This window comes from Phascolarctos cinereus, unplaced genomic scaffold, assembly GCF_003287225.1.
Source record: "Phascolarctos cinereus isolate Bilbo 61053 unplaced genomic scaffold, phaCin_HiC Scaffold_3;HRSCAF=262, whole genome shotgun sequence".
Taxonomy (NCBI): Eukaryota; Metazoa; Chordata; class Mammalia; order Diprotodontia; family Phascolarctidae; genus Phascolarctos; species Phascolarctos cinereus.
The window spans coordinates 51,537,109-51,553,479 of NW_027555736.1; the positions used below are offsets into that span (position 1 = coordinate 51,537,109).

At 38.3% G+C, this 16,371-nt stretch overlaps 1 protein-coding gene across 1 annotated transcript in view; it reads right to left on the bottom strand.

Moving 5' to 3' along the window:
• MICU1 (mitochondrial calcium uptake 1) overlaps nucleotides 1-16,371 on the bottom strand; it is a 230,077-nt gene that overhangs the window by 179,555 nt on the left and 34,151 nt on the right. The window contains 1 exon segment of the mRNA XM_078150834.1: nucleotides 2,676-2,837. Coding sequence (XP_078006960.1) covers nucleotides 2,676-2,836 — 161 coding nt within the window. The 5' untranslated portion in view covers nucleotide 2,837.

The window sequence follows — 16,371 nt, forward strand, 5'->3', positions numbered from 1 at the left end:
AAACCCTACAGTGCTTTCAAACTTTGTGATGAAATGTTGCAGGATTTACAATGTGGCTATTCCATGGTTTAAGAGAAATCAGATGAAGCTGTGGGTCCTGTGCATACCCCAGGGGCCTTTGGTCACCCCCCTTGATTTTGGGAAAAGGTATTGCTTAATTGTCTTTGAAAGGGTGCCTTTTTCACTCAGAATTAACCAGGCTGTATCTTCTTGGCTGGTGACTGCTGGCTGAGGTTGGTGCCTTGGGCCTAAGCAAAAGCTGTGCAAATAGGGAACATCGTAGCTTTTATAACCAAACAATTTGACTATTATTATGCCAGCTTACAGGATTACCCAGCAGGTGCTTATTATTAATCGATTAAGAGCAGAAGCTCACTTTTGATAGATAATATATATTTATTAAATGTATTAATGTGTTTTATAATGTACTTTCCCCCTCCCTCCCCACCCTGCTGCTGACTATTGCATACTTAAAAAGAACATCTTCAAAGAATTTCCAAGACAATCAGTGTGTACCATGAATGACTGTATATGAGAATACAAATTAAGAATGTTATAAAGCATGGGCAGATGTGTTTTATTTTCAAAATGCTGTTCTTAACAAAAAACAAGGGCTTTACTACTAAAAAAAAAAGGTTCAACTGTAAGACAACACGTTTAAAACAGGAACAGAACTAAGAGCCATGGATCAGCAGGAGTGACATCACTCTAAGAAACAAGAGGGAAAAATTCATAATAAATAAGTTCGGTTCCTGACCACAACACTTAAACTGAAATTTTAGCTCCTGACACTGAGAAAGGGAAAAAGACTGGATAGACAGATATCACAAAAAAATGGTGACTCAGGCACCACTTTTGGTGAATAAGTCAATAAACATTTATTCAGCACCTACTATGTGCCAGGCACTATGCTAAGCTCTGCAGATACAAAAATAGGTAACAGACAGTCCCTGGCCTCAAGGAGTTTATAATCTAATGGGAGACAACATGGAAACAAATGTACAAATAGGCTATATATAGGCTAAATAGGAAATAATTAACAGAAGCAAGGCACTAGAACTTAAAGGGGTTAGGAAATGCTTCTTGTAGAAAATGGGATTTTAATTGGGACTTAAAGGAAGCCAAGGAAAGCAGTAAGTGGGGATGAGGAGAAAAAGCATTCCAGGCATGGAGGAATGCCAAAGAAAATACCCAGAGCTGAGAGAGAGGCTCTTGTTCCCAGAACAGCCAGGAGGCTAGTGTTACTGGTTTAAAGAGTACATGGTGTGGAGTAAAGTGTAAGAAGACTGGAAAGGGAGGAGGGCGATAGGTTACGAAGGGCTTTGAACACCCAAGAGGATTTTTGTGTTTGATCCTGGAGGTGAAAGAGAATCATTGGAGCTTATTGAGTAGGGGAGTGTCACAGCTGACTTGTGTTTTAGCAAAATCATTCCGGTGGCTGAGTAGAGAGAGGATGGATTGGAATGGAGAAAAACTTGAGGCAGACTGACCCACCAGTAGGCTATTGCAATAATCCAGATGTGAGGTGATAAGGGCCTGAACCACAGCGTTGGCTGTATGAGAAGACAGAAGAGGGAGTATTGGAGAGGTGAATTTGACAGGCCTTGGTATAGCTCGGATACTGAGGGGGCAGGGAGAGAGATAGTGAGGAGTAGAGAATGGCACCTAGATTTTGAGACTAAGGGATGGAATGGTATTGCCCTAGACAAGAATAAAATAGTTAGGGGTTGGGGAGACATGGGTATGTTTACAGACAGTAGAGAAGAAGCCAGCAATGAGGGAGAGAGATTGAAAATAAGTAAGACTGAGGATGATAGAGGGGGGCAATCTGTTAGAGGAGATGGGACTGAATGGATCACTTGAAAAGGTAGAGGTGTTAGCCTGTTAAGGAATAAGTCCACCTCATAATGTGATACAGGAGTGAAGGAGGAAGGAGTGGCAGAAGACAGCTAAGTGATAGGACATGAGGAAGAGGGAAGAAAAAGGAGGTCATGGTGAGTGGCCTCCATTTTTTCTGTAAAATGTGAGGTAGGTTTTCAGCTAAGAGGATGGGGGAAGGGGAAGCCATGGGAGGTTTAAGCAGGGATGAAAAGGTTTGGAAGAGCTAGTGTGGAGAGTGGCACAGTGAGATGATGAAGGGAGGTACAGGACGATTGCCTAGCATCTATGAGGGCCCAGTTGAGGTTGTGTGGAATTTGAGTGGATTCAGTCAGAATGGTTCCATGAGCTTCTCCACCTTCGTTCAGCTGAACATTGTGTAGGAGCACAGGCAGTATATGGTGGGCACAATCCAATCAGGGTGCAATCAGTAAAATGATAAGGGGGCCAGTGACTCAAGAGAAGAGGTCAGTGACCAAGGGCTCACCAAATGACTCATCTTAGGAGTCACTTATTCTCTAAAATTACTGTTGCCATTACTTTTAATCTGGTGGGAAAAAAGCACCAAACCATCTGAGGATATGCTCAGCATGAAAAACAGGCAGTCTATAAATCAGGAGTATACTCAATCTCAAATGACAGCTAGATTTTATGACATTTTATTTCACATACACGTACCTGCAATACTTAATGAGTGACCACAAAGAATGATAAAAATGAGGTCAGAAAAATGCTTCTTTGGGGTATAAAAGTAGGGAGAGAAAAAAAGTACTGACTATGAGAGAGAGTAACCCTACCTTTTCCATAAGAGGCCTGTGCTTGCTGCAACTGCAGACGTTCCCAGGAAAGCTGCCATCATCAGTCGGCGCCTACCCTGAGTAAGCTGTGATGAGCCATGGTACCTTCGGGAAACAATAGCCAGCCCTGCCACCGCAGGGAAAAAACGATGACAAAACATCCTGTGGATAAAAAGTAAAAATGTTATTCTCTAATGGTTAAAAATAAGAAAACACAAAATGTTAATTTTTTGTGTAATTTTCATTAAATCCTTCTTATCAGTACTTTCAATCCTCAAATGATACTTTAAAGTAGTAATCATCAAAATGATTTGATGTTGGTTAAAAAACTGAAAAGTAGATCAGTGGATCAGAAAAGTAGATCAGGGGTAGCCTTCCTAGAAAATGGTGTGCAAGTAAAACACAGGAATGTTAATACATTGAACCTATGGGAAATAAGGGATTAGGTTTCTTTGACCACCAAAAACTGTAACATTCTTTTCTGCATACAAATCTTTATTACAAAACATTAATTCTGATTAATACGCACTTTTTCTAACATAATAACTATGAAATAACCCATAAAATGCAAGGGGGAGGAGAGGCAATGCTGGACAAATGCTGGTCAGGACAGAAGGGGCAGGGGCTGGAATGTCAGAAGAACCCTGAGGCAAAAAAGAGGAAGGTGCAACCTGTCATTTCTAATTTCCCTTTCAGCTCTGTGGTAGAACTATATCCTGCAGGGCCAAAATGGTTGAAGCCTAGTTGAGGGGTTGGGGGGGGGGCCGGGCCGGAAGCTTGCTTGGGTGAGCAACATCTCATCACCCACAAACTTAGCTGCTTTTTCTATTCCCTCATCACACAGCTAAAACATTACTTTAGCACTTTCTAGAATAGATTAACAGACCCTTTTATGAATACTTTCACAAACACTTTCCTACTTTTTGCAGATATAAGGAATCCTTAACACCAAACTTAAAGCCAATAGCAGGTGGAGACATTCCCCCACCAAAGTTTATCTAACACCTTTATTTTCTCACTAAGTGCATCCTTGACTTTGAATGCTTGCGCTTAAGAGGCCAAAGGACTTGCATACACTTTGGGGGCATAATTACAAAACAAAAGTTGAGTTTTAAAGGCAAACAATGAAAATATGCAATGAAAGCAAGTGAGCTCTTTACAACTCTAGGGTGAACAAGACTGGTTAAGGGCCCAGTAGGATACCAGGGGCCTCACAAACCTGCATGCATGGTGCCTCTCACTTTTTGTCTACTGCTCATAGCCACAACTGTGTATGTGAATGTCCTGAAAGTTAAATGCATGGATTTGTTGAGGACTGTTTGTATATACAAAACAGAATGAAGATAATCCTAGAGGGTAAGGCACTAATAGCTTAAAGTGGCTCCCCACTACTTACAGAAAAAATTCAAATGCTATTTGGCCTAGATTTTAAGGCCCTTTCTTATCTAGCCCTAACATACTTTTCTAGACTTATCTCCCAAGGTTATATTGTAGGCCCTCTTTACTATGGTTCTTGTTACCAGGGTTCTATGGAAGCCAAGAAAGCAAACATAACTTAAATAATACAAAGTAACACTAAAAGAGACATAATGGGTACGGAACCAAGAATGCAGAGGAACGGCAGCAAGCTATCTGAATTCTCCCAACAACCCCTCCAAACAACTTTAAAATAACACCTCAAATAAAATTTTGTAGTAGCGAGGCCAACAAAAAGTTGGGGCGAGTCATTTTTTCCTGCCCAAGACAACTTAAGAGTTCTGTGGGAGAGGTCTGTGGCCTGGAGCCTATGTGGCAGCAGCACCAGCTCTGGGCCATGAGAGGCAGCTATGATAGCGATAGCGGCAGCAGCAGCTTCAGGAGTTCTCAGCCCAGAGGCCAACTAACTGATCAGAAAGAGATTACAGGGAACACTTTGCTAGCATTTGATGCAGCTGGAACTCTACTGCCCATATGCAGTTCTGGGTCACAATTATAGGGCAAAGAAAAGCCCTTGTGACCCATCACAAGGAAGCAGAGACCCTGGTCACAGTTCCAAGGCAGAGAGCAATACTAATGCTTGCAGATGCAGGGCAGGGGCCCTTCCTGGCCCTGCTAAGGTACCATACCTCTCCTTCTTCACACCACATTGGAAGTACCAAAAACTTGCAGACTCCTAGAACTAGCTCTGAAAACATCAGCACAAAAAAGCCTAAAGCTTGGGACAGTGCCTCCAAACTGCTTGGTAAGCAAAGTCCAACTTTAACATAAAGTTCAAAGCCAAGAAATAGGTAAGAGAAATGAATAAACAGTAACAAAATAATAACTTGAGATAAAAAGCTACTATGCTGGCAGGGAAGAACAAGACACAAACTCAGAAGAAGATAACAACATGAAAACAGCTTCAAGGAAAGCCTCAAAGAAAAAAATGTTTATGGATAAAAGCCAAACAAGAATTCCTGAGTTTAAAAAAAAAGACACAAGGGTGGTAGAAGAAAACATGGAGAAAAAATAAGAGTGATGTAAGAAAATTATGAAAAGTGAATTAACAGCTTGGTAAAAGAGGCACAAAAATATACTGAAGAAAACAAGCACCTTAAAAAAAATAAGCCTAATGATAAGAGGCACAAAAATTCACTAAAGAAAAGAACTCCTTAAAAAGTAGAATTGTCCAAATGGGAAAAAAGTACAAAAGCTCACTGAAGAAAACAATTCCTTAAAAATTAGAATTAAGCAAGTGGAAACTAATGATTCCATAAGACATCGAGAAGCAATAAAACAAAATCAAAAGAATGAAAAAATAGAAGAAAATGTGAAATATCTCATTGGAAAAACAACTGACCTAGAAAACAGACTGAGAGATAATCTAGGAATTACTGGACTACATGAAAGTCAGAATCAGAAAAAGAACCTAGACATCATAAATCAAGAAATTATCAAGGAAAACTGCTCAATATCTTAGAAATGGAGAGTAAAAAAGAAATGTAAAGAATCTACCAGTCACCTCCTGAGATCCCAAAGTGAAAACTCCCAGGAATATCAGGGTCAAATTCTAAAGCTCCCATGTCAGGGAGAAAATATTGTAAACATCCTACAAGAAACAATTCAAATATCATGGAGCCACAGATCACATAATATTTAGAAGCTTCCACATTAAAGGAGCAGAGGGCTTGTAATATGATATTCCAAAAGGCAAAGAAGCTAAGATTACAACCAAGAATCACCTACTCAGCAAAACTGTATAATCTTTCAGGAGAAAAAAAGGGACACAATAAAATAGAGGACTTTCAATCATTTCTGATAAAAAGACCAGAGTTGAATATAAAATCTGACACTCAAACACAAGACTCAAGAGAAGCATAAACAGGTAAACAAGAAAGAGTAATCATAATGGACTCAATAAAGTTAAACCTTACAATCCTACATGGGAAAATGATAAAGGTAACTCCTAAGATTTTTATCATTTTTAGGGCAGTTAGAAGACACAGAAAGAGATCGTGGATGCGAGTCATGTATATTGGGATGATCAAAACAAAAAAAATGAAGAGGTGAGAAAGACGGATGTGCTGGGAGAAGGGGGAAGGGAAAGATAGGATGTGAAAAATGTTCTCACATAAAAGAGGCATGCAAGGAAAAGCTTTCCAGTAGAAGTGAAAATGAGGGGGGTAGAAGATAATGCTTGAACCTCACTCTCATTAGATTGGTTCAAAAAGGGAAGAATACACACACACACACACACACACACACACACACACACACACACTCAGCTGGGTATAGAAATTTAATTTAATCCAACAGAGAAAATAGGAGAGAAAGGAAATAAGAGGAAAGAGAGGAGGGGAATGACAAAAGGAAGGGTGGATTAAGGGAGGCAGTGGTCAGAAGTAAAGCAGACTTTTGAGGAGGGACAAGAGAAAAGGTGAGAGAAGGTTAAAGAAAAGTAAATGGGATGGTGGGAAATATACGGCTAGTAATCAAACTATGAACATGAATGGAAAGAGCTCACTCATAAAACAGAAATAGATAATAGAATTGATTAGAAATTGTTTTTTCTTTGTGTTTAGTTGTTTTCAGACATGTCCAACTCTTTCGGAGTTTCTTTGGCAAAGAAACTGGAGTGGTTTGCCATTTCCTTCTCTAGGTCATTTTACAGATGAAAAAACTGAGGCAAACAGGGTTAAGCAACTTTCCCAGGCTCACACACTGAGGCCGAATATGAACTTAGGTCTTCCTGAATCCAGGCCCAACACTCTATCCACTGTGCCACCTAGCTGCTCCAGATTAGAAACTAGAATCCAATAATATGTTGTTTAAAAGAGACATACTTGAAACAGAAATATATACACAGATTTAAAATAAGGGGTTGAAGCAGAATCTATTATGCTTCAGCTAAAATGCAATCACGAACTGAGGCAAAGCAAAAAAACTAAAACAGACCTAGTTAAAAGAGATAAATGAGGGAAATTATATTTTGCCAAAAGATACCTTATACAACGACAAAAAATTTTAATGCAAGTTTCTCTGATAAAGACCTTATCTCTCAAATATATAGAGAACAGAATCATATTTATAAAAATAAGAACCATTCCCCAAATGATAAATGATAAAAGGATATGAATCAGAAGTTTTCAGAAGAAGAAATCAAAGTTATCTATAGTTGTGTGAAAAATGCTCAAAAATCACTTTAGAGAAATGCAAATTAAAAGAACTCTGAGTTACTACCACCTCACACTTATCAGTAATGACAAATACTAGAGAGGATGAGAGAAACTAAGTAGGCTAATAAACTGTTGGTAGAATTATGAACTAGACCAACCCTTCTAGAGGACAATTTGGAACTATGCCTAAAGGGCTATAAAACTATGCATGCCCTGTGACCCAGCAACATCACTACTAGGTCTGTATCCCAAAAAGATCAAAGAAAAAAGGAAAAGGACCTATATGGACAAAAATATTTACAGCAGCTCTTTTCACAGAGGCAAAGAACTGCAAATTGAGGAGATGTTCATCAATTGGGGAATGGCTGAACAAGATGAGGCATGTGATTGTGACAGAAAATTATTATGCTATAAGAAATGACAAAGGGGGATGGTTTCAGAAAAACATGGGAAGACTTATATGAACTGATAAAAAGGGAAGTGAGAAAAATCAGGAGATGATTATACACAGGAGAGCAATAACTGTAATGATAATCAACTGTGAAAGACTTAGCTACTCTGATCAATACAATGATGCAATACAATTCCAAAGGACTCATGATGAAAAAATGCTATCCATATCCAGAAAGAGATGAACTCAAATAAAAATTGAAGTATATTTTTAACTTTATTTTTCTAGCTTTTCTTTTTTGGAAATAAACTTTGATTTCACATGTGTCATTGATATCAGATTGCTTGCCTTTCTCAGAGATGTGAAAATAATTTTGATTATCCCCACTCAAATTAATCAGCATTCATTCAATTCATTGTGACTTGATGAATATCAGTGATTGTATTAATGAATTAAGCAGAATAGGATTAAGTTTAAGTTATTTATGTATGTTAACACTGTCAGGATAAGAGCTATAAATAATTAATCCACCATGTGTAGATGATTATATTACTTATATTTTATCAACTAGATTCATATTGTTAGACATGTATAATATAATAGTATAATAGCTATACTACCCACTCCCCTACCACTCTGTAACTTGCTTTAATAAGGTAATACGGTTCATTTGCTGGTTCAATACCTCTCACCCCAATGAATCACTGCTGTCCACCCCCTAGTGACCTTTGCTTCACAACCACAACTTCCTTGGCAGGTAGAATACCTTTACTGAGAAGAACTTGCAGTTAATGATTTATGTGCATGTCCCTCAACCAATCATAGAGTTCCCCTCCTCCTTTCTGGTGTTAGCCAATCATGAAATGGTACAGCCTCACTCTATTTTTAGTGTGCTCTCAATCTGTATAAAGACCAGCCACTCTCTAGCAGCAAAGGTCCTTGACTGTGAGGAAAATCTTGGACCCGATTAATTAGGGACTCCTGGACTCCCTAGTGTGTTAATTAATCATGCTGGGAGCTCTCAGTGACTATTGTTACAGAATTTTCTGACGCAGGGAGGAAGAGAATTTGGAACTCAAATTAAAAAAAAATAATAATTTTCTTGACAAATAGACAGACAGAATGTCTAGGACAAGAATGGTCAACGTCCCACCTTGCCCTGGTCAGAAGATATCTAGAGCACAATTCTGGGCATGATATTTTAGGAAGGTCATTAATAAGCTGAAGAATGTCTAAAAGAAGGCAGCTAAGATGATATGGGTCTCAGGTTCATGCCCTGTAAAGATGGGAAAGGAATGTTTAGCCAGGAGAAGAGAAAACTTGGAATATGATAGCCAACTTCAAGTATCTGAAGGATTGACCCATAGAAAAGCTTTATACTTCCCAGAATCCTGGTTCAACAATACTTAAAAACAAACGAACCTAAAAACAATCCCTCTAAACACACACAAGTCAGTCATTTGGTCAACAAGTATTTATTAAGTACTTACCATGTTATAGGCACTGTGCCAAATACTAAAGATACATGAGAAAACATGCCAAAAAATTATACATGCAAGACTGTACATACAGTGTAAATGGAAGATAATCGCAGATGAAAAGCACTATTGGGGAAGGGGTGGAGGATGGGAAAGGAATGGGGAAAAGAACCAGAAAAGGCCTCTTACAGGAGATAAAATTTGAGCAGAATTTTGACAGCAGGGAAACAAGGAGGTAGAGTTGAGGAGAGAGAGAGGATTCCAGTCGTGGGGGACAGACAGGGCAAAGGCACAGAACTGGTGGACAGCTAGTCCTGTGCAAAAAACAGCCAGAAGGCCAGTGCAGCAGGATCAAGAAACATGTAGAGAGAAGTAAAGTGTAAAAATACTTCTATTCATAGTTCTTACTTCTGGAATCAAACAGGACATGCCCTACTCCTTCACATCACAGTCCTTCAAATATTTGAGATGAACTACTTCAACCGCACAAGTCTTCACTTCCCCAGGCGAAACACCCTCAGTTTCTTCAACTGACTGTTAGGTGGCATGATCCTAGGGCCCTCCTCCAGACAAACTGTCCACTAGGCTAAGCTAAATGATCTTTAAGATCCATTCCATTTCTGACTATTTATTTCATAGTATAGTATGTAAACACGCTCAAGCCTTTGGGAGGAAGAGGGTCAAAGCATAACTTTACTAGACACTTCCCAGTTATGGCTGAGTCACTCAACCTCCCTCAGTCTTAATTTTTGTCATCTTTAAAATGGAGGTGATGACTGCAGCACCTGCCTCATGAGGCTGTTGTGATGATTAAACAGATACTGGAGGCCAAATGTCTTGCAAACTTTAGTTTTACGTCAATAACAGTATTATCAATATTGGTATTGAGTGAGACAATGTAAACAGTGTGAGATCTCTCAGACGACTGAGTGTAGCAATTTCATAGACTGTTACAAACTCAAGGTTTGGTTACACTAGCCTCAATAGGCCTAAGTTTCAGGTTGCTAGAAAACACATAATTCGTACTGTTACGTCAGCGTTAGGTAATGGCTAATACTAAAAAAGGATAAAATAACTAGGATTGGTAGTATTATAATGAGATTCCTTGTTTCTGGGGTAGATTTTCACGTTTTAGATTGTAAGGCTGAAATTCCTGTTCAATGGGAATTTAAGGCCAGTGGTGGGTGGGTATCTCTGCGTTAGGACTATATAACCTTTGTTCTGGCCTCTGTGCCTTGCCTCGCTTCGCTTGGACTGCCGGACGAAGCAGACGCCTGCTTCTCACGAGAACGTAATAAATCTTTCACTTTATACCTAGAAAATCTCTGAGTGTTATTTTTGGGTAGCTGTAGCACACAGTATTAATAGTATTGCTAACTAAACTATAAATGTAGATTTCTTTGGAATCACTATACACCACTGGACAGCAACAATATTGTAGAACCAACCACACTAAAGCACTTAAAACTATGTGTTCAAATTATTTCCATGAGCTGCTCCAAATTTAAAAATTCTACATTGTAGAGGCTAAGGGAAAAATGATAGACCACTTTAAATAACACTTTATGGTTTATCAAAGTACATTGCATACATAATCTCATTTGCTATTTACATCACTTTATAAGATATTATTATGTCTGCTTTCTAGTTGAAGAAACTAAGACTAAATGAATTATGTGGAGTGTTCAGTTATATAAGTACTAAGTGGCAGAGCTAGTTATGAACTCAGGTTTTCTGACTTCAAATCAGCACAATTTCCCCCACATAATGCTACCTCAGGATGACTTGTCAAGCTACTCTGCCAATTAATGTTTAGGTCTATAAAGAAACCCTTTCACATGTCAAAGTGGCATTGCTGACAGAATGCAGGGTGTTCACACCTTAGAAGCCAAGACTGAGAGCATTTCCCATTAGCAGAAACATGTTCCATGATCCAGGTAAGGACACAGATAAAAAAAAATCAAGCCATAGATAGCTCCTAATACTAAAAAAAAATGACAACTTAAAGGAGTAAGATTCATCACATATCAGCTGTATGCTTGACAAAACTCTACAAAATTGTTTCTTGGAGACACTATCCTAAAACAGGTCAACAGAACTGCGTTCTACCTCCTCACTCTCAGGACATTTCTTCATGAGAACCCCTTGCTATCCTTCTTATTCACACTAAATTTCTTGAAGATGAATCAATCACACCTATACTGCTTCCAATGCTTCCCCAGGGCAAGATGAAACAGATGAAATTTTCACAAACTTTGTCATTCTCACTCTGTTCTTCTATCTAGATTATAAATTCCATTCTCCTTTGATGGGGGATATACTGGGAAACACTGGGAAATAGTCATTTGCAAAGTACATTTATTAGTCCTGATTACAAACCTAGCATGTTCAAGAAGCAAAACTCTCTCACAACATTAGCAGTAGCTTGGTCATGACCTTCCTATTCTATTCTATCTGTGCCTATAAGTAAACTGAGGTAACAACAAGAAAAGTTCCTGCAACTACACCTCTCAGGTGATCATTTTAAGTCTTTGAACTTTAGAAACTAGCTAGTCCCTTGGCTCAGATCTCTAATGTGGCTATGTAAAGTGATAAATTACCATTAATGCCTACCACAAGACAGGTACAGGAAGTGCAACATAAAATTAAGCACACAGGTTTTACTGAAAGGGATCACAGGAAAAGACAGGGACAATCTGACCAAAACACAACACAGATCCACAAACAGTCATTCATTCTTTTCTTGTGGAAAAAATGGGAGAAATGTAAGCTAACTGATTAGACAATTTAGGTGATGACTACTCAAAAAGTTGTCATTAATGATTCAGTGTCAGCTGAAAAGGAGGTTTCCAATGAAGTACCCCAACTATCAACCCTGAGCTATTTCATATTTTTATCATATTTTTATTGTGGTATATGAATGTAATGGAATACTACTGTGCTATAAGAAATGATGAGCAGGCAGACTTCAGAAAAACCTGGAAATATTTACATGAACTGATGCTGAATGAAGTAAGCACAACCAGAACATCATACACAAAAGAATTATGGAGTCTGAATGAAGACTGAAGCATACTATTTTCTCTCTTTTTTGGGGGGGGGATTCTTCTTTCTCGTGGTTCCTCTCATTGGTTCTAATTCTTCTTTACAACATGACTAATGTGAAAATACATTTAATACACATATATACGTAATAGCCGATATCAGATTGCATGCCGTCTTGGGGAGGGAGAGAAAATTTAGAACTCAAAAATCTTATGGAAGTGAATGTTGACAACTAAAAATAAATTAATTAATTAATTTTAAAAAAGAGTTCTCATCATCTTTTCCCCAAAGCTGTCTTCTTCCAATCCTCCCTATTTCTGCTGAAGGCACTGCCTTTCTTTCAGCTTTCACATTAATAGCCCTGGTGTGTATCCTCAGTTCCCTACTCTCCCTTACCACACAGATCCAATTAGCTGTGAACTGCAACCACTTCTCCACAACATCTTTCATACCCATCACCTTCTCTCTCTTCACAGTTATCATCTTAGTTCCAGCCAACACCACTCATCTAAATTACTGTAACAGTCTTCTCACTGGTTTCCCTGCCTCAAATCTCTGCCTGCTTCGGTCAATCCTCCACAATGCCACCAAAGTGATTATCCTGAAGCATAGATCTTACCATATCACTCCCCTACTAATAAACTCCAGTAACTTTTTGACTATATTTTATCAAATACAAACTCCTCTGTTTAGCTTCAAAGATCTTCCCAACCTTACTCATACTTAGCTTTAAACTCTCATTCTACATGACTCCTGCTCCTGCACTCTGAACCAGCAAAATCGGTCTTTTCTCTGTTTCTCACGATGACACTTCAACACCTCTTCCCCATGCCTCCTGCTTTACCTCTACCTCAGTGAATTTCCCTCTTCCTTCAAAACACCACTCAAGTACCACCTACAAATAAAGCCTTGATTCTCCAACTACCTTAAATTGAACTATTTTGTATTCATACTCTTCATATTTATTCAATGTATTGTTGTATCCCCACCAGACTGTTAGCCCTTTGAGATCAGGAATTGTTTTCTTTGTTGTTATTTATATCCTCAGGGCCTAGAACAGTGTCTGGCACACACTAGGTACTGAATAAATCTACGCTCAGCAACTGGCAAGGGGCCAGAAGAAACCAGGGGTGTATAACAGCTGTCTTCAAATACCTGAAGTCACTTTGAAGAGGGTTCTATTCGGCATTAACTGGCAGAACTAGGAATAATGGATGGAAGTTATAAACAAGCAAATCTGTGATTTATGTCAAGAAGTACTTTCCACTCCCTCTGAAAGTCATGTGTTCCCACTGGGGTAGAGGTAGCTGGTTGTCCTCTACTGGAGGTTCTCCATAAGAGGCCTGTCTGCTGTACCGTATAAGGAATTCTTTTTCAGGCACAGGATGTTGTCAAAAGTCACCATGTCCCTTCCAAATCTGGCATTCTGTGATTCTGAGATCTTGAAAAAAGCTGAAACCTTGAAATGTGAGCCACTGTCAATAAATGGCATTTGTGGCAGTATCATCTGAAACAGCTGAGCGGTACTCAGTCAATTCCCACTATTATTTGTTACTTTCTGTCCTCCCTTTTCTGCTGCTTTTCTTTATTTCTCTTCCTCTCTGCCTTGATTTGCTCATCACGTGCATCATCCTTCAGCTTCTCTGAGGGCTAAAGGCATTGCTGATCCTCTTCCTTATCATTAGCTTCTCCCCTCACAAGCCAATAATTACTCTGTAAGAGCATACAATTATCTGCCATTGCAACGCCCTTAAAGGGGATGTCCATATTCTCTAGTAGTTCAGAAAATAAGTTTTCAATATTACTCAAAATGATTAAGTACTTTCTTGGAAGTTTTTCCACTATTACAGAAATTAATTTCAATAACATTTGTTTTTATGTGATTTGACCTCTGTAGAACTTAGGAAAAAAAGCTGTTATGTATAAGTGACCAAAATAAAAGCAGTTGGACTAAAACAATGAATTAAGTTCATGGAGTAGAAAATCTAATATATCCAAACTTCTTTATAAAATCTCCCTAATACCTAAGCCTCTGGATACATGGACAACAAGTTTATAAAAACAATTTTTAAGGCACAAAAACAAGTAACTCAAGATAACAGAGCCTAAAAAGACACAAGAGCTTTTCTAGCTTTATGTTCAAGTTCCAATGCTGTTGCTATCTTTATGGCAAAAGATCTGAGTTCTGCTTTTCATCCTATTAGTAAGGAATTGCTTTCTCTTGGAGAAATCAACAACTACAGAGACACTGTTTTTGCCAGCGAAGCAAAGCCTTTTGGAGGTTTTTGGTGGAAAAGCACAGAGCTTAGTCACACTGTCATAGTACTCTACCAGAAGTGGGGCATCTGTGGCCTCCAGGCCAAATGTGGCCTCTGGACTCGAGGCTGCTGGTTCCCCACCCCCGCAAAACATTCATTCTCCTTAATGGTTTCTCATAATATTCTCATAATTGCCTATTAGTATCAACTACAGCCACACAGATAACTAGAAAAGGTAAGCAATTTCTCTAGCATAGTAATAAATGCCTGTTACCTTTTTATTTAGTCAATTTAACAACAAGAAAAGAATATAAGTTCTGAACATTAATTATTCTTCCAAAATAATCAACAGTTTGGAGATTTAGTTTAGTTTAGTTCCAAGCAGAAAAATGTGTCAAGCAGTTATCTAGTAATAGTCTGGTAGAGTTACTGAAGGAACATATTAAACGAGAACCCTAAATGTTTAAGCTATCTACTAATGGGGCACAACTTTTGGAAGTAAAATCGAACTGAGATTAAGGAAAAATGTTCCAACATTTAAACAGACCTATCCCAAATGCTACTATGTATACCTACAAAAGTGTATTTACAATTACACTAGAGAACTCTATAGTAGCAGATTCTACTATTAAAATCATTATCACATTTATATAATTGATTTAATTACATTTAGTTTTTTAAAAAATATTTATTACAGTAAAAGAAAGAAGTAATGATATGAAACTATCATAAAGTTGAAAATATAAAGCAGTCAGAAGGAACCCAAGTAGAGATATTAGATAAGGCCCTTGACCTCTCACACTGCCTCAGTTTTCCACATCTGTAAAATAAATGGATTGAACTACATGCTCCTCTAAGATTCTTTCCAGCTCAAATCCCATGTCCTATGAATAGCATTGCAAAGGTACAAGATTAATGAGGTTAACTAAAGAACCTATCAATCATTCAGCCAGTCAATAAATATTTAAGTTCCTGCTATATAAAAGGTACTGTGTTAAGTGCTGGGGATACAAAGAAAGTCAAAAGATATTCTCTGCCCTCAAGAAGTATACAGTCTATAAGAAATGGTGACATATGACTATGAAAGAGCATATCTTATTTAAAGGAATAGAAAAAATAGCAGTTGAAAAGCAATATATATTTAAAAAAATACATTGTATAAGGAAATACAGAAACCAGATGAGGGAAATATGTTGCTGTTTTGTTTTTCAATCCATGTCTCTTAGTGAACCCATTCAGAGTTTTCCTGGCAAAGGTACTAGAGTGGTTTATCATTTCCTTCTCCAGCTCATTTTACATATGAGGAAACAGAGGCAAACAGGGGGAAGTGACTTGCTTAGGGTCACACAGTTGTAAATTTCTGAAGCCAGATTTGAACTGAGGAAGATGGGTCTTCCTGACTCCAGGCCCAGGACTCAATCCACCTAGCTACCCCTGCGGGAAGTATAACGGAGTCCACTGAAGTAAGGATTAATGGAGATGTTACAGTCAGAAGAAAGAAACAGACAAGGAATTTAGATAATAGATCAAAACCTGGCATGGAGATGTCATGACAAGGTAGTGAAGGGGTACTTGAACCATACAGACAACTTCTGAAGCTGCTGTCTCTGCCAAAAGCAGATCAACAGATAAACTCTTAACTTGCCTTAATGATAAAATCATTCTTGAAAAGACGAAGGAAAGAGCAATGTGAATTGCTATTCTGAAACTGATTCTGATCCACAAAAACTAGTTGCTGAATTAGAAATGAGGAGACCTTGCAAAGAAGTAACCACTCAGTCTTAGAGTTCATAACAGAAAAAGATGAAGAAGCTGGCACAGTCTTGCACTTTTGAAGAGTTAGAAAAAAGATACGTAGGATCCAGCAGATTAAATTTTACAGGATAAGCA